At 44.8% G+C, this 18,605-nt stretch overlaps 1 protein-coding gene across 1 annotated transcript in view; it reads left to right on the top strand.

Annotated features, from left to right (window-relative positions):
• The window catches only part of ITGA2 (integrin subunit alpha 2), a 302,711-nt gene that overhangs the window by 235,949 nt on the left and 48,157 nt on the right, over nt 1–18,605 (top strand). The window contains exons 21-25 of the mRNA XM_029577571.1: nt 1,515–1,607; nt 5,917–5,993; nt 6,100–6,183; nt 9,112–9,214; nt 17,844–17,954. Of these exons, the coding sequence (XP_029433431.1) occupies nt 1,515–1,607; nt 5,917–5,993; nt 6,100–6,183; nt 9,112–9,214; nt 17,844–17,954 (468 nt within the window). The remainder of the gene's footprint in view (nt 1–1,514; nt 1,608–5,916; nt 5,994–6,099; nt 6,184–9,111; nt 9,215–17,843; nt 17,955–18,605) is intronic.

Below are 18,605 nucleotides of genomic sequence, written 5' to 3'. Positions count from 1 at the left end.
GTTGCGCGCGCCCTTTGAAAATCTACCCTAATATTTGTAGATATTTGAATAAACCTGCAGTTTTGGAAAAATAATCTAATGAGATTAAGACTGGTTAATATCTGATTTGGATAATCTGAGTCAGATATCTGAGTCAGATATCCAATGTAATTTTTAAATCTAAACTGGAACTACAGAAGGCTTTACTGTCCCAAAAGATTTTTCCATTTCTGAACTGTTGCTTTAAACTAAAACTGAGGGATTCAGATTTTAGCAGCTGCCTCAAGGATTGGAATCATACCTAGAAGTATTTCTAAATTCAGAGGATAAAGGATTTGTTTACTTCAGACATCACTACATTGGTCCTTGAGAAGATGGCACTTAGAAATTATAACATAATAGAGGAGATCATTTTCAAAAGGTTTTGCGCGTGTAAAGGGCTTTTGAAAACTGCTGCAATATATGCTAATTTTACGCGCATAACTCCTTTAAACTTTCCCTGAATTTTGAAAAGTTGGCTTTTGTAAATTGCACACACGTAATGCCTTTGAAAATTCACTTTAGTATGGGGGCAATTTTCAAAGTTTGCATTGGGACAAAAACTACATGGCCCTGTTATCCTTGGGCTTTGTACCAGCTTTCAAAGCAAAAGAACATTTGCCACAGATACAAAGTATGCACAGTCCCTCCCTTCTGCTTTTTTCTGAGAGTAGACTTTTGCTGGAAGAGTATCTGTAAAAATTTGAAAATGCCATCTGCATGTGTAATTTTCCTCCCACCCCAAGCTAAACACACTCCTGCAAAGTCCTCCTTTCCTCCTTTCAATGCAGGCACAGGTATGTGCATTGTAGGGCAAAATATAAGAACATGCCATACTGGGTCAGACCAAGGGTCTATCAAGCCCAGCATCCTGTTTCCAACAGTGGCCAATCCAGGCTATAAGAACCTGGCAAGTACCCAAAAACTAAGTCTATTCCATGTTACTGTTGCTAGTAATAGCAGTAGCTATATTCTAAGTCAACTTAATTAATAGCAGGTAATGGACTTCTCCAATAACTTATCCAATCCTTTTTTAAACACAGCTATACTAACTGCACTAACCACATCCTCTGGCAACAAATTCCAGAGTTTAATTGTGTGTTTAGTGAAAAATAACTTTCTCTGATTATTTTTAAATGTGCTACATGCTAACTTCATGGAGTGCCCCCAAGTCTTTCTATTATCCGAAAGCATAAATAACCGATTCACATTTTCCCATTCTAGACCTCTCATGATTTTAAACACCTCTATCATATGCCCCCTCAGCCGTCTCTTCTCCAAGCTGAAAAGTCCTAACCTCTTTAGTCTTTCCTTTTCACTGCAAGGAGGTAGGAGGATGATTTTCAGACACAGGTAAAAAGCTTTATAAATTGCTTTTGTAAAACTTGGCTTACTACTAAAGTCAATCAGTGAGTGAGGATAACTGGTAAAACCCAAGCATGTTTTCTGTCATTCCACAGATGAAGGAATAATGCTCTCTGTTTTTTTCCATGCAGACCGATGGTACTGAAATCTTGTGTCAAACTGGCAAGTCCCAGGAATCAATAAGCTGTCAAATTGGCTATCCTGTTTTTAGAAAAGAACAACAGGTATGACATTTGTTCATATGCAATATTTATTGCTAGACATACTAAAAATATTAAGGTGTATTTTAAAAGCCAGACCCGCACCAAAACCAAGAGATAGGCACACAAGTCAGGCCGGCGCGCACTATGGGGCGGATTTTCAGAGCCGTAAATCCGCCCAAAACCGGGCGGATTTACGCGAGCAGGGCCCTGCGCGCCGGGAAGCCTATTTTACATAGGCCTCCCGGCGCGCGCAGAGCCCCGGGACTCGCGTAAGTCCCGGGGTTCTCCGAGGGGGGCGTGTCGGGGGCGTGTCGGGGCGGGCCCGGTCGTCGCGACATTTCGGGGGCGTGTCGGCAGCGTTTTGGGGGTGGGTACGGGGGCGTGGCTACGGCCTGGGGCGGTCCGGGGGCGTGGCCATGTCTTCCATACCCGCCCCCAGGTCGCGGCCCGGCGCGCAGGAGGCCCGCTGGCGCGCGGGGATTCACGCCTCCCGGAGGGAGGCGTAAATCCCCCGACAAAGGTAAGGGGGGGGTTTAGACAGGGCCGGGCGGGTGGGTTAGGTAGGGGAAGGGAGGGGAAGGTGAGGGGAGGGCAAAGGAAAGTTCCCTCCGAGGCCGCTCCGATTTCGGAGCGGCCTCAGAGGGAACGGGGGTAGGCTGCGTGGCTCGGCGCGCGCCGGCTATACAAAATCCATAGCCTTGCGCGCGCCGATCCAGGTTTTTAGCAGATACGCGCGGCTCCGCGCGTATCTACTAAAATCCAGCGTACTTTTGTTTGCGCCTGGAGCGCAAACAAAAGTAGGCTATTTGCGCGCCTTTTAAAATCCGCCCCTGAGCATAAGAACATAAGAACATAAGAAATTGCCATGCTGGGTCAGACCAAGAATCCATCAAGCCCAGCATCCTGTTTCCAACAGAGGCCAAACCAGGCCACAAGAACCTGGAATTACCCAAACACTAAGAAGATCCCATGCTACTGATGCAATTAATAGCAGTGGCTATTCCCTAAGTAAACTTGATTAATAGCCGTTAATGGATTTCTCCTCCAAGAACTTATCCAAACCTTTTTTGAACCCAGCTACACTAACTGCACTAATCACATCCTCTGGCAACAAATTCCAGAGCTTTATTGTGCGTTGAGTGAAAAATAATTTTCTCCAATTAGTCTTAAAGGTGCTACTTGCTAACTTCATGGAATGCCCCCTAGCCCTTCTATTATTCAAAAGTGTAAATAACCGAGTCACATCTACTCGTTCAAGACCTCTCATGATCTTAAAGAGCTCTATCATATCCCCCCTCAGCCGACTCTTCTCCAAGCTGAACAGCCCTAACCTCTTCAGCCTTTCCTCATAGGGGAGCTGTTCCATCCCCTTTATCATTTTGGTTGCCCTTCTCTGTACCTTCTCCATCGCAACTATATCTTTTTTGAGATGTGGTAACAAGAATTGTACACAGTATTCAAGGTGTGGTCTCACCATGGAGCGATATAGAGGCATTATGACATTTACCGTTCTATTAACCATTCCCTTCCTAATAATACCTAACATTCTGTTTGCTTTTTTGACTGCTGCAGCACATTGAGCCGACGATTTTAAAGTATTATTTATTATTATTATTTTTAATTTTTATAGACCGAAGTTCTTGTAGGAACTACAAATCAATCCGGTTTACATATTATCCACTATGATGCCTAGATCTTTTTCCTGGGTGGTAGCTCCTAATATGGAACCTAACATCGTGTAACTACAGCAAGGGTTATTTTTCCCTATATGCAACACCTTGCACTTGTCCACATTAAATTTCATCTGCCATTTGGATGCCCAATCTTCCAGTCTTGCAAGGTCCTCCTGTAATGTATCACAGTCTGCTTGAGATTTAACTACTCTGAATAATTTTGTATCATCCGCAAATTTGATAACCTCACTCGTCATATTCCTTTCCAGATCATTTATATATATATTGAAAAGCACCGGTCCAAGTACAGATCCCTGAAGCAGTCCACTGTTTACCCTTTTCCACTGAGAAAATTGACCATTTAATCATACTCTCTGTTTCCTGTCTTTTAACCAGTTTGTAATCCACAAAAGGACACAAACTTTTTAGTTTTCGTAGAAGCCTCTCATGAGGGACTTTGCCAAACACCTTCTGAAAATCCAAATACACTATATCTACCGGTTCACCTTTATCGATATGTTTATTAACCCCTTCAAAAAAATGGAGCCGATTTGTTAGGCAAGACTTCCTTTGGATAAATCCGTGTTGACTGTGTTCCATTAAATCATGTCTTTCTATATGCTCTACGATTTTGATCTTGAGAATAGTTTCCACTATTTTTCCCGGCACTGAAGTTAGGCTCACTGGTCTATAGTTACCCGGATCGCCCCTGGAGCATTTTTAAATATTGGGGTTACATTGGCCACCCTCCAGTCTTCAGGTACAATGGATGATTTTAATGATAGGTTACAAATTTTAACTAATAGATCAGAAATTTCATTTTTGAGTTCATTCAGAACCCTAGGATGCATACCATCTGGTCCAGGTGATTTGCTACTCTTTAGTTTGTCAATCTGGCCTACTACATCTTACAGGTTCTCAGTGATTTCATTCAGTTCGTCTGACTCATCACCCCTGAAAACCATCTCCGGAACTGGTATCTCCCCAACATCCTCATTAGTAAACATGGAAGCAAAGAATTCATTTAATTTTTCTGCAATGGCCTTATCTTCCCTAAGAGCCCCCTTTAACCCCTCGGTCATCTAATGGTCCAACCGACTTCCTCACAGGTTTCTTGCTTTGGATATATTTTAAAAAGTTTTTATTATGAGTTTTTGCTTCTATGGCCAACTTCTGCTTGCTATGTTCCCCTTTCATTGTGCTGTAGGATGTTGATCCCACTTGTCTTGCCACTTTGCCTATCGTGTGCCTTCGAGGGTTCATGCAACTGTTATCGGTGCTCTCTTTTGAAGCTGTGGTGTGTTTTTGACACTTTCGCTGCTGCTTTGGACCTCTGTTAAAGCACTCTTGCCACTCCTGGTACCCCTTTGCCCCTTTACAGTGCCTTAGGCTATTGATGCCACTTTGCCTCAGTCTAAGTACCTTGGAGCTCTTTTCTCATTCTGATGATTTCTCCCCAGAAGTTTCATCAGAACTGATAAGAAAACCCCAATCTGCAGCCAAAAATAGGCCGCAAATACTTCCCCCACTGACATTAATAGCAAATGAAAATGAATGAAACTAATAAACGAATTGGTTTTCCCCCCTATGAAACTAATGAAATGAATTGTGGCCCCCACAAAATGAAAATACGAAATGAAACGAACTTTTTCCTTCTCACATCCCTATTAGCTTGTGATTAGTTTATTTTTATTATGCTTACTGGGCCGGATTTTAAAAGGGTTACACGCTTAAGTTAAGCACGTAACCCTTAAAAAAAAAAACCTGCGCGCGCTGAGCCTAATTTGCATAGGCTCATTGGCACGTGCAAGCCCCGGGACACGCGCAAGTCCGGGGGCTTTGCTAGGGGGGCATGTCAGGGGGCTTGTTGGGGGGGCGGCGCAACGTTCGGGGCATTCCTGTGGCATTGCAGGGGGCGTGGTGCCGGCCCGGTTGCATTCTGGGGGTGTGACCGAGGCCTCCAGACCAGTCCCCGGGTCGGGTGATGGTGTGGCAGTAGGCCACCTTCGAGCAGGCGTAACTTGTGTGATAAAGGTAGGGGGGTTTAGATAGGGATGGGGGGGTGGGTTAGGGAGGGGAAAGTGCGGGGGGGTGGAAGGAAAGTTCCCTCCGAGGCCGCTCCGATTTCGGAGCGGCCTCGGAGGGAACGGGCAGCACACGCAGGGCTCGGCGCGTGCAAGTTGCTCAAATGTGCACCCCCTTGCGCGCGCCGACCCCGGATTTTGTTTGCACCTAGTGCGTGAACAAAAGTATGCGCGTGCGCTGTTTTTTAAAATGTACCCCACTGTGTACAAGGAGTGGATGTATGTGGAGAAAAAAGACAAATAATAACTGGCTAATGAGATTGGTTGAATTTTTACTCCTGTGTGTAAATTCCCAGTAAATAGTTTGTACAATTTAGTCCTTTAAACTTACATCAGATCCTCTTTTTCTACATTGTTGATTATCCATTAATGAGCTATTAGAAATCACCAGGGTAATGAGCTCTTATATTGTTATTGTATCCTCTTCTCTTTGTGAAGATGTCATTCATTGTTTTTTTTTAGCGGTTTCCCTCTTATCATGAAACTTAATGACATTTGTTATAATAGGAGACTTACTGCTTACTGTTTATGCTGTTACTTGCTTTTCTAAATTCATCTTTTTAATTTGCTTAGGTATCTTTTGATATTAGCTTTGATTTTAATCTCAAGCACCTCCAGAATGCAGCATTTATAAGTTTCCAAGCTCTGAGGTAGGTCACTTTTGCCAGTATAAACAATTTTCTTTTTTTTTTTTTCTCTATTTATCATCAAACTTTGTACGATGCAATAATAATAATGAGCATTTTCATTCAACAGCGAAAGTAAAGAGGATCAAGAATTGGACAACTTGGTCAACATAACGATTCCTGTCCAATATGATGCTGAGATTCAATTCACAAGGTATAGTGTTGAATGAAGAAAAAGGCATACGTCCTGCCAATGTGTGTTCCAGAAGCATCGACAGAACTGCATCCCTGTGCAGTTGCTGTCTTTGGTACTCAATCAGAAAGCAATTCCCATGTTTAGAGGTTATTTTATAAAAATATCATGAATCAACAGTCACTGTTGAATTCTTATTTTACTACCCAAGATGGAATAAATAGTTTTCAATTTTGGGTTCTATTCTCATAGGGGTAGATTGTCAGAAGTACGCGTGGGCGTACATGTGCGTGTGCTCCCCGGCGTGTACACATGTACGCTCAATTTTATATCATGCGGCTTTTAAAATCCGGCCCATATGATTTAAGACTTAGAAATGTATCTGGTAGAAAGTTATTCATTGACTTCTGGAAATAAAAGTAATCACATTCTGTGTTTAAAAAGCCCAGTTCAATAGCTCAGTGGTAGTGAATTTGATTCCTGGGGCAGGACTTCTGTTCCCTGAGTCAGTTGGGATTGGGGATACAAAGGAGGAAGTGTGCATTAGGGATGTGAATAGTTTTTTGACTATTTAAAAAAATCGTCCGATATTTTTTAAATTGTCAAAAATCGGTACAGTGCGCGATACAATAGAAATTTTCACGATTTATCGTGAAAAATCGTTACGTGGGGGAAGGTAAGGGGTCAATTTTAAAGGGTCGGGCCTCACTAAAAAAAAATTAACGATGTGAATCGGAACCGATTCCGATTCACATCTCCAGCGATCAGATTTTTTTCTCCCTCCAGCCGAACCCGATCGTTAAGACGATCGGGCACACGATTCACATCTCTAGTGTGCATAGCCTGTTTCTCCTAGTTTTGGGTGCTTTGTTTAGGTCATGCAATCTATTGCAAAGAAAGTATGAATGCTGAAGTATGAATAATGGCATTGTGAGAAGGAGAAATGTGAGCAATCTATGGGATGAATGTTTAGAGTTGCTTGCATTAAAAGGCTCATATATGTGAGTATTTGGGCACAGTGCAAGAGACTCGTATTTTAAAATGGCTTAATTACATGCTTATTTGTGCACGTGGGAAAAAGGGGCAGAGTCAGGGTGTGTCAGTGGCTTTCAGGGAGGGGCCAATATTTACATGCGTAAATCTGGATTTTAAATCCAGCGGCTGCAGTGCATGGTTAGCCGTGCATATTTACTTCTGTTCTTGATGAGGTGCAAGTCTGAAGAAAACTCATTTTGCCCCTGGGTAAACAGGAGGGAGTGCAGACTAAAGAACCTGAGGGGTCTGGATGACATAGAAGTAGGCTGGGCAAACTGGTAGTCTCATTGGCCAAACTGGCTATTTCCTTCATGCGTGCATGTTTTAAACTCTGCTTACCTGCACATGTTAAAGCTGACAAATTCTTAAGGAAGCTATGTGATTTACATTTGCTTGCATAGCCCCTTAAAATTAGGAGTACACATTTGTGTGCCTGGAGTATTTTAAAAAGTATGTGCTCAATTGCCCGGATGATTGAAAATTCTAACGTATGGGTGCCTGTGCGCTCATTTTAAAGTTACCATCCATGTGCGTACAGAGAAATGAAACTCTGCCCCAGTGCTACTTACAGTGGTGGTGAGCTTTGATTGTAAATGTTTCATGCCTGGTAATGTAAACATGCTGACCCTGACTTTTGCAAAGACTGATCATGGCACATGTTGCCATGTTATCTGCATAATTCTACTGCTGGCCCTGATGAGAAGCAAGTCTGGAGACCGTGAGCCAGAGGGGTCATGAATGGTGGGGGTTACTCTATATATCTCCCACTGTAAGAAGACCGTTTAAAAGACTCATTTAAAAATAAATTTAAAACGGCTTGGTTAGTACATAATTTAGAGCTCACCCAGCAACTTCATGGATTCTAGCTATGATTGAGCCCTATTCCCATCGAGACCCCTGTGCTCATCCCAGAAAGTTTTGCTTGAACTGCCATCATGCAAGCAGGTTCACTTATGTGAAATTCGGAACTTTCAGTAGTGGGCCCAGATCCTTGGAACAGCCTACCAAAAGGGTTGAGATCTGTGACTTGTCTCAAAACATTGAAGAAACAATTAAAAACGTTATTCTTTGAGCAAGCCTATTATTAGATAATTTTCAGTTTAGGTTATTTTCGTTTTATAAATGATCTAACGATGCTTTTACCTATCATTTGACCATCTTGCATGGTCTGTTTTATCTTGTGATCTGATGTTGCAATGTTTTATTTATTTTTGATAATGATTAATCTTGTATCTTGGATTTTATTTAGGATTTTACTGATTTGGTTATGTTTGTGTTATGTCTTTTTATTTTAATGATGTTTTATTATTGTGTATGTCTGTTGTGAGCTGCCCTGGATATGGGCGGCATAGAAATTAATTTAACCATAATCATAACTGAAATTCTCCATGTTAAGAAGTCATTAGGAAGATCATTTTCAAACAGCCATACAACATTACACACAGATACTTTGAAAATACTTGAGTAATTCACGCATTCACTCACAAAGTTCAGAGGATATAACTTATGTGCCTACATCTCAAATCTCATGATGTATGCACATATGAGCTGTCTCTTCCTCTACCCTACCCCCTGAAATGCTTTTGCTCATTTCACATAAAAGTATGCACATACCACATTACTTGTGTATGTTTAGATGCACTCAGCCCAGGACTATTTTAGTATAGCCATTTGCATACAGAAAACAGAGCTTTGAAAATTACTCTCTAAGATACCCAAGACTGTGTTTTACTCAAATATTGCAATATAACTTTAGGTGCTTTGGTCTTAATATACCAAGCTGTGTTATAATGATAAGCTGTGTTCATTACAATGTTTCAGTATTATATTTTGATATTCAACCAAACTTAAATGAAGATTATTATCTATTAACTATGGTTTTGTGATGTTTTTATCATATTGAATTTCTACCAGGACTACCAACCTAAATTTCTATGAGGTGTATTCTTCTAGTCTTGTTCCTTCTCCGGTTCATAATTTAGATGATATTGGTCCTGCATTCAACTTTACACTAAAGGTTAGTACAATAAGGCGCTTATTTTGTATATACTAAAATTAGCCTTTGTTGGAAACATCAGATTGACAGCAGTGGGAACTAAAACATTTTGTTGACCCATTGTACAGATATAATAGAGAAAATAGGAATTTTTTTTTCCTGGGCTCCTATAGCTGCAATTATATTTTAAATGGATGATTAAAATATAAGGACAGGAACAGAAGATAGTTAATTTTTCATGCCCAGTCAAACTTAGTGTTGCATGCCCCGTCCACGCTTGGCCCGCGCATGGGCCTGCTCACCTCTCCAACTCCTCTGCAGGTTCCGGGTCGGCCTCTCCAGCAGCAGCAGCCACAAGCTCCTCCAGGCCTCCGCATCCCGCGGCGGCGTTGGCCTTCCTCAGCACACCAGGCCTCATGGCGGGGCTCGGCGTTCTCTGTGGCAACGGCCCTGCCCCTAGGTGCACGCATGTGGAACGCAAGGTCCTGTATAGGGCCAGGGGTGGGTCCTAGCTCCGCGGCACACCCTAATTGAATGCAGTATTAAAGGACGTGCTGCCTGCACTTACTTGCCTTGGCAATCGGGTCAACACCGTGTGTGTACTAGTTTGCCTCCATGTCTCATCATCTGTTCCAGTCTCGTTCCAGTCCTGAACCAGCATCCTTCTGTTCCAGTGCCCTAGCCGCTCCTCTCACCACCATGACAAAGAAGGGGGCTAACACCCGTGTTTGGACTCCCAAAGCACAAGCCGCCTTTTACACACTGAAAGAGGCCTTCTGTTCCGGCCCTTGCTTGCGACATCCAGACTCAAAACGTCTCTTCATCGTGGAAGTTGACGCATCCACCATTGTTGGAGCGGTACTAAGTCAATTTTCTCCCAAGGGTACATTGATACCATGCTCATTTTACTCGCACAAATTCTTGCCTACAGAACAGCACTATACAGTTGGAGATCAGGAACTCCTAACCATCAAGTTGGCCCTCCAAGTGTGGCGCCCCTGATTGGAAGGGGCGCAGCACAAATTTACCATTTTCACTAATCATACAAATCTTGAACACTTAAAAGAGGCACAACTCCTGAATCTGAGGCAAGCCCAATGGGTACTGTTCTTCGAATGATTCAATTTTGAACTGCGCTTCCGACCGGCCTCGAAAAACCTCCGCGCAGACGCGCTTTCCAGGTCCTTTGAACCAAAAGACATCCCAGACGTCCCAAGACACATCATTGACCCAGCTTGTGTAGCTCTCGTGGTGACCACCACGGTACCCGCCGGAAAGACCGTCGTCCCACGCAGATTACATGAGTGGGTACTTCGCTGGGCCCAGGAACTCTCACAACTTTTCAGATTCTCTCCTTATAACGTGTTGAGCGGACCTCACACAATCTCCTCCCCAGTACTCAACATTTTCTGATTTCAAGCTCTCCTCGTATCGATGTAACCAAACATCTCTTCATGTTATCACAGTATAGCACAAGCTCAGGTCGCCGCCGCACAACGGCTGAAAAGATCATGAAGAGATGTTTGGTTACATCGATACAAGGAGAGCTTGAAATCAGAAAATGTTGAGTACTGGGGAGGAGATTGTGTGAGGTCCGCTCAACCCGTTATAAGGAGAGAATCTGAAAAGTTGTGAGAGTTCCTGTTCAGGACCATTGTAGAACTACATATTTTTTAGTACTTTCAGTAATTATTACAGATCGGTGTGTGGGTACCGATGAGTTAGTGGATGTTTCAGTACAATGGAGAATTAAGCTCCCTTTTGAGAAGGGATTGAAAGAATGAATTGTGTTAAGATTAACCCCTGAAGAAGCTTAATTGCGAAACAAGGTCCTTGTCGGGGACTGAACACGCAGCATTCATTGAACCCAGTGGGAGTGTTAACAACTGTTGAGGAGTCAAAGAAATGTGTTAAAAAGAGATATTAATGCTGGAGTTGCATAGAAATACTGTTTGAAGGCTTATTCATTTAATACTCTTGTACTGTATTCTTTTGTTAAATATGTTTATGGGTAATGTGCAATATAATGGGTAATTTTAAGTAATGTATGCATGGTGTGAATGAATGGGTAATATGTATTTTATGGGTATGTGTAATGGGCATTTATGAATAGTTTGGGAGTTTTGGGGTATCCACACGATGTTAAAAAATTGTTAAAAAATTGTTTAAAAAGTGAATAAAATTAAAAACTTTAATCAGTTCATATATTTTTCTTATTAATCATGTTTTTGATGGAATAATGCTTAAACTAAATGATAATATCTTGATAATAAGATTGATGATGTTTTAAGAAAGTGGGTTAGCTGTTTTAATAATTATAATTAGTAATAGAATATGCTTGAGAAAAAATACATTTATGTCCTTATTTGATGATAGATATTATTGAGTTAAGGACAGGTATAGCTACCGTATTGAATCCTCGTCAAGCCAGATGGTCCCTTTTCTTCAGCCGCTTTGACTTCATCCTCAAGTATCGACCCACAGAGAAGAACGCTCGAGCAGATGCCTTGTCCCGCACCACCCAACCTGAGGAGGAAGAGGGACTGCAACACATTCTGGATCCTGCACGTGTCCAGCTAGCACTCACCACACTCAACTCAACGACAAAGACCACTGTACCAAAAAGACTCCGAAAAAGAGTTTTGACTTGGGGTCATGACTCCTTGTCCGGAGGGCATGCGGGGAGGCAGAGAACACTAGACCTCATAAACTGCTTTTATTGGTGGCCTGGCCTTCGGCGGAACGTCTCGCTCTACGTTAACTCCTGTCCCACCTGCGCCCTGCAAAAACCTCTAATTGGTCCTCAGAGGGGGTTGCTACAACCTCTGCCCGTGCCTTCGGAACCCTGGACCCACATCGCCACAGATTTTGTGGTAGATCTACCACCTTCTCAAGGCAAGACTGTGGTATGGGTCACTGTGGACCGTTTCTCTAAAAAGGCCCACTTCGTGCCACTGGCCAAACTACCCTCCACAACCGAGCTGGCTTCGCTATTCACTCACCACATATTTCACATCCATGGCCTGCCTCAAGTCATTGTCTCAGACAGGGGTCCACAATTTACAGCCAGGTACTGGAGAGCCCTATGTAAAACATTCAAAATACAACTAAACGTCTCCACCGCCTTCCACCCGCAAAGCAATGGGCAAACAGAACGAATGAATCGTTCTCTAAAATTGTTCTTACGAACTTTTACCAATCACAAACAAGATAATTGGGTGGACCTGCTACCCTGGGCAGAGTTCGCCTACAATAATCAAGTACATGCAGCAACGGGGAAATCACCCTTTCAAATTGTATATGGAAAACAACTCAAACCACCCCTGCCAATACCAGTGCTGGTCACCTCGCCTGCAGCCCAGTTAACCGCCCAACAATTGGGTAAACTCTGGATTTCCACCCAATGGCGACTCCAAAGGACCACACTCACCTCTAAGCAATACACAGATCGGCACCAAAAACCAACACCCACCTTCTTACTGGGGGACCGAGTATGGCTCAGTACCAAGAATATCCATCTAAGACAGCCCTCAAAGAAGTTGGCACCTAAGTTTTGCGGTCCCTTTCGAGTGGCAGAAAGAGTAGGTCTGGTATCCTATCGCTTGCGTTTGCCTACCACATTACGCATTCATAATGTCTTTCACCTCTCCCTTTAGAAGCCGGTATTCCTCTCCAGGTTCCATCAAAAACCACCGGATTCTAATCCAGCACCCACGGCCGAGGACCCCACCTTTCAGGTATGAGAAGTTCTGGATACTCGTTTCGTCAACAGATGTTGTGAGTACTTGCTAGCCTGGGAGGGATGTGGGGACGAAGACAATACCTGGGAACCTGCCTGCAACATCTTGGACAAGTCCCTCCTGTGACAGTTCCACTTGGACCACCCTGACAAGCCTGGCCCTTTGAAGAGGGGGCGTAAAGGAGGGGGTACTGTTGCGGTCCCGGTCGCCAGGCTAATGACCGGGTCCTTACCTCTTTTCCAGTCCCTCAGGCCACGCCGCGAGCCGCGAAGAGAGAGGCCTGCCTGGCCGCATGGCAGTGGCGTCTCCCTCGTGGAGACGCCGCCGAGGCCCGAAGCCAACTCCTCCCCCTGCTAGGGAATGCGCACAAAGACACGCTACTTGTAGGTCCAGCACCCGGAAGTGCTGAACCGCCCTCCTTCTGACGTCAGACGCCGGCAGACTATTTAAACCGGAGTCTGCCTCTCCTGCCTTGCCTTGCAACGAGGTCGCTCCCAGTGACTACTAAGTTGCTGTTCCTGCCTGTTCCTGCTGTGCTCCGGTTCCTGCCTGTTCCTGCCGTGCTCCGGTTCCTGCCTGTTCCTGCCTTGCTCCGGTTCCAGCTGCTCCTTGCCTTGTCTTCAGCCAGCCTCGACCACCGGACCGCATCTAGACTCTCCTTGTCTTCAGCCAGCCTCGACCACCGGACCGCACCTCGACTCTCCTTGTCTTCAGCCAGCCCCGACCACTGGATCTCCTAAGTCCCAGCGACCCGGACCCCTATGGGCTCCTCCTGGGGAGGGCTCAGGTTTCCAGGGCGAAGACCACGTCATCCGCTCCGGCTCTGTTCCGCCTCCCGGCTTCCTTACCATCTTCTGGAGCCCACGCTCCAGTTAGCCGGCCCAAGGGTTCACCATCAGACTCTTTTCACAACATGGTCAGCAGAAAAAGGGTGGTGAAATTGCTCCATATAGGTCCCTGGTGAGACCTAATTTGGAATACTGTGTACAATTCTGGAGACCACAACTTCAAAAGGATATAAACAGGATAGAGTTGGTCCAGAGGGTAGCTACTAAAATGGTCAGTGGTCTTCGTTCTAAAGCTTATGGGAATAGATTTAAAGATCTAAACATGTATGCCCTACAGGAAAGGCGAGTTAGGGGAGATATGATAGAGACATTCAAATATCTCAAAGGTTTCCATGCACAGAAGGTGAGCCTTTTTCAGTGAAAAGGAGGTTTTAGAACAAGGAGGGGTCAAGAGATGATGTTGAAATGGTGTAGACTTTGGAGTAATCTTAGGAAATATTTCTTTACAGAGAGGTTGGTGGATGTATGGAACAGCCTCTCAGTGGAAGTGGTGAAGAGAAAAACAGTATCTGAATTCAAGAAAGCATGAGATAAATACAGGAATTGATGAGAATTATAATGCTAAATTTATTGGACAGATTGGCAGACTGGATGGGCCATATGGTCTTTTTCTGCCATATTTCCTGGTTAGAAGGCCAGGAAATTGAAATCCATTTAAATATCAACCTATAGAATTTTTAAGTGCTGCATAAATTATGAATAAACACAATGGATTATTTCTCAGTTACCAAGGACAACTATTTAAGGAAACCTGAATACCATTAAATTCCTAATGTTGGAATAAAAATTTACAGGTCTGCTTTTGGCCTAATTTCCTACAGTGAAACCGGTTCCCTAAAATAATCATGCCTGTGTTGTCTATCTACCTCAACCATGCCCCTGCACCCCTTTCTCACAGTGTCTACTAGAGATGTGATTCGGCTGAACCTTTTGGTGCGGCCTTCGTTATCGGCCCGCCGCAAGAAATTTTGTTTTCCCACGGTTCAGGCTGGTTTTATTTTGGCTGCCCCCAAAACGAAGCCCGAAACCCACCCCAACCCTTCAAATTTAATTAATTTCACCCCTCACCCTCCCGACCCCCCAAAAACTCCCTGGTGGTCCAGCAGAGGTCCCAGAAGCGATCTCCTGCTCTCGGGCCATCGGCTGCCAGTAATCAAAATGGCACCGATGGCCCTTTGCCCTTACTGTGTGACAGGGCTATCGGAACCATTGGCCGGCCTCTGTCACATGGCCCGCACCATTTTTTAAGATGGCGCTGTCAGCCATTGTTCCTACCATGTGACAAGTGCCAACCAATGGCACAGATAGCCCCTGTCACACAGTAAGGGCAAAGGGCCATCGGTGCCATTTTGATTAGTGGCAGCTGATGGCCCAAGAAAGGGAGATCACTTCCAGGACCCCGCTGGACCACCAGGGACTTTTGGTAAGTCTTGGAGGGGGTCAGGCAAGTCTTGGGGATTTGGGAGGGTGGGGGTTGCAATTAATTACATTTGAAGGGTTGGGGTGGGTTTGGGTTTTGGGTTTTTTATGTGCCCTTTCTCCCGCCCCAAAAAATGATAAGGAAACGACATGAAATTTCGTAGGTTTTCTTATTGTTTTGTCGCCCCCCAAAACGCGACAAAATAGGAAATATCTCTATTTCCTATTTTGTTGTAAACGAATGCACATCCCTAGTGTCTACTCCCCTGAATCTCTTTGAACCATTCATCTAATTGTATTCAGATTACTGCTACAGATAGTAAGGTATAGGGATGTGCAGAGCAAAATTTTATGTTCATATTTTTTATGTCCGAAAGGGGGTCCCACTTGCGGCCAATATGGACATAAAAAAAATCCAATGAGTTGGGTATATGTACATATGTGCAAAAAAAAAATTAAACCCCCTCACCCTCCTTAATCCCCCCCCCAGACTTACCACAACTCCCTGGTGATCGAGCGAGGAGTGAGGACGTCATTTCTGCAATCCTTGGCGAGAAGCATGTGACGTCGGTGGCACGTCGAGTGACGCGGCGTCACGTGATTCCCGGCTCGTTCGCGCCGGACGGCTCGTTCGGCCCAAAAAGAACTTTTGGCCAGCTTGGGGGGGCCTCCTGACCCCCCCAAGCTGGCCAAAAGTTCTTTTTGGGCCGAACGAGCCGTCCGGCGTGAACGAGCCGGGAATCACGTGGCGCCGCGTCACTCAGACGCGACGTCACGTGATTCCCGGCAAGTTCGCGCCGGACGGCTCGTTCGGCCCAAAAAGAACTTTTGGCCAGCTTGGGGGGGCCTCCTGACCCCCCCAAGCTGGCCAAAAGTTCTTTTTGGGCCGAACGAGCCGTCCGGCGTGAACGAGCCGGGAATCACGTGGCGCCGCGTCACTCAGACGCGACGTCACGTGATTCCCGGCAAGTTCGCGCCGGACGGCTCGTTCGGCCCAAAAAGAACTTTTGGCCAGCTTGGGGGGGCCTCCTGACCCCCCAAGCTGGCCAAAAGTTCTTTTTGGGCCGAACGAGCCGTCCGGCGCGAACGAGCCGGGAATCACGTGACGCCGGCGTCACTCGACGTGCCGCCGATGTCACATGCTTCTCGCCAAGGATTGCAGAAATGGCGTCCTCACTCCTCGCTCCATCACCAGGGAGTTGTGGTAAGTCGGGGGGGGGGGGGATTAAGGAGGGTGAGGGGGTTTATATTTTTATTTTGGCTCAACAATCGCGATTTCCCACATATCGAACATATCTATGTTCGATATGTGGGAAATCCGATCGTTTATGTCGAATCAATTTTTTAAGTAAAAAAAAAATATGAGTTGCGTTTTACTAATGCGGTCAATCCGAATGCACACCCCTAGTAAGGTAGGCGATGATCCCAGACTCGCACTTCTCTTGTACCTTTATGCCCCCGATATATAGAATCTCTTCTTCTTTTTATTTCCTATAGAGAAATAAAATGGTTCAATTCAGGTATAATCTCAGGTTGCTCAGAACACATTGTAGTGTCATTGCGTTGCCTTGCCTTAGGTTAGTGCCTATAGGACCCCATGAAATACAGCAACATGTCACACAAGTCAACTCTCTCCTAAGATGAAAAAGAGTTGAGATCATAGTGAGGTCAGAGCACATTGATATCAACAATGATTCTTAAAGCTGTCATAACCATATAAAAATTTCTGTATTAAAAAATGAAACCAGACTTTCTGACATTTTCACACAATTCCTTGTTGTTGTTTTACTTTTATACATTTTACAGCGTGGTTATATTGTCAAATTATGTGCCTTGATTTTGTAGTCCTCATCTAATGTTCCATACCTTGCATAGTGCTGCGTCACTGATTGTACTTTTTATACAAGATATATAACACTGCTATTACAGTAAGGGGCAGATTTTCAAAGGCTACGAGCATAACCCAAGAAAATTTGCCCCTGCACGCACAAGCCTCAGGATGCGCGTATGGCCCGGGGCTTGCAAAAAGGGGCGGTCCAGGGGCATGGCCGGGGCATGGCGGCGGTCCAGGGGCGGGGTCAAGTGCTCTGGTGCAGTGGCCTGTGCCGGGGCATGGCACGCTGGCGCGCGCAAGTTACACCTGCCTCAGGCAGGCGTAACCTTTTCAACAAAGGTAGGGGGGTGATTTAGTTAGGGCTGGAGGGTGGGTTAGATAGGGGAAGGGAGGGGAAGGTGGGAGGGGCTGGAGAAAAAGTTCCCTCCAAGGCCGCTCTGACTTTGGAGCGGCCTTGGAGGGAACGGGGAAAGCCATCGGGGCTCCCCTCAGGGTCGGCGCGCGCAAGATGCACGTGTGCACCCCCTTGCGCATGCCGACCCGGATTTTATAACATGTGCGCAGCAGCGCACGCATGTTATAAAACTGGGTGTAGATTTGTTTGCGACGGGTTGCGCGAACAAATCTATGCCTGCGCATAAGTTTTAAAATCTGGCCCTAAGTGATCAGAAAATATACTAACAATTTTATGCAGGTACATGAGTAACTGAATTTTCTATTTTTAATAAAATTCACTGTACTTTATTGCAGCTGTTTAATAATTTGTGGATATCCACAGTTTATGCTTTAACCAAATATTTGCTTTATAGATTACAACAGGAAATATTCCAATACACATGGCCTTTGTGACCATCCACTTTCCAGAGTTTACAAAAGGATCTAATCAACTAATGTATCTGACTGGAGTGGATACAGACCAGGTAAAATGCAGTGAATATACACAACGAATAGGCTAAACTGCTTTGAAAAATCCTTGGGTGTGCACTGTAATTTATAGGTCATTTAAAGTCATTTTCTCTCCCAAGGCACACATCATCCATAAAGGCTTATTCAATTTGGTGTTTTTAAGCTTCCACAATTGTAAAAACTGTCTTCGAATTTTGTCATAAAAAAGCTGTCTAAGTTATAATGATCTCTTGGGGTATACAAAGATAACATATAGACAGGACCCCCGATCTCCTATCATTCCATGGCTGAGATAAGGGCTGCAAAATTCAGTCCTTGCCACGGAATTGGTCAGTCTTGGCCAAATTTTCATAGGAGATTGGGGACTATCTTTGAAGAGAAGCAGTGGGACGGTGCATTGCCCCCTTTTTCCAGGGAGGAGGGAATGGAAACATTGGTGGCACTGGGGTGATACAATCTTTTGCCCCCATCCCATCTCCAACCCTTCATGCACCCTCTCCTGAGTGGTAGCTTTGCAGTGCCTCAGGCGCATCCTCCAACTCCTCTACTGGCTCCTGAATGGCGAGCTTTGAACTAAGTGGTTCAAAGTTTCAATGCACGAGCCCTGATAGGAGGGAAGGACACATCTGAGGCACTGCAAGGCTACCATCCTCCTCCTCCTCTTC

The sequence above is a fragment of the Rhinatrema bivittatum genome, chromosome 1 (genome assembly GCF_901001135.1).
Source record: "Rhinatrema bivittatum chromosome 1, aRhiBiv1.1, whole genome shotgun sequence".
Classification (NCBI taxonomy): Eukaryota; Metazoa; Chordata; class Amphibia; order Gymnophiona; family Rhinatrematidae; genus Rhinatrema; species Rhinatrema bivittatum.
Note: the sequence above shows the minus strand (reverse complement) of the source record. Positions and strands in the feature narration are given on the sequence as shown.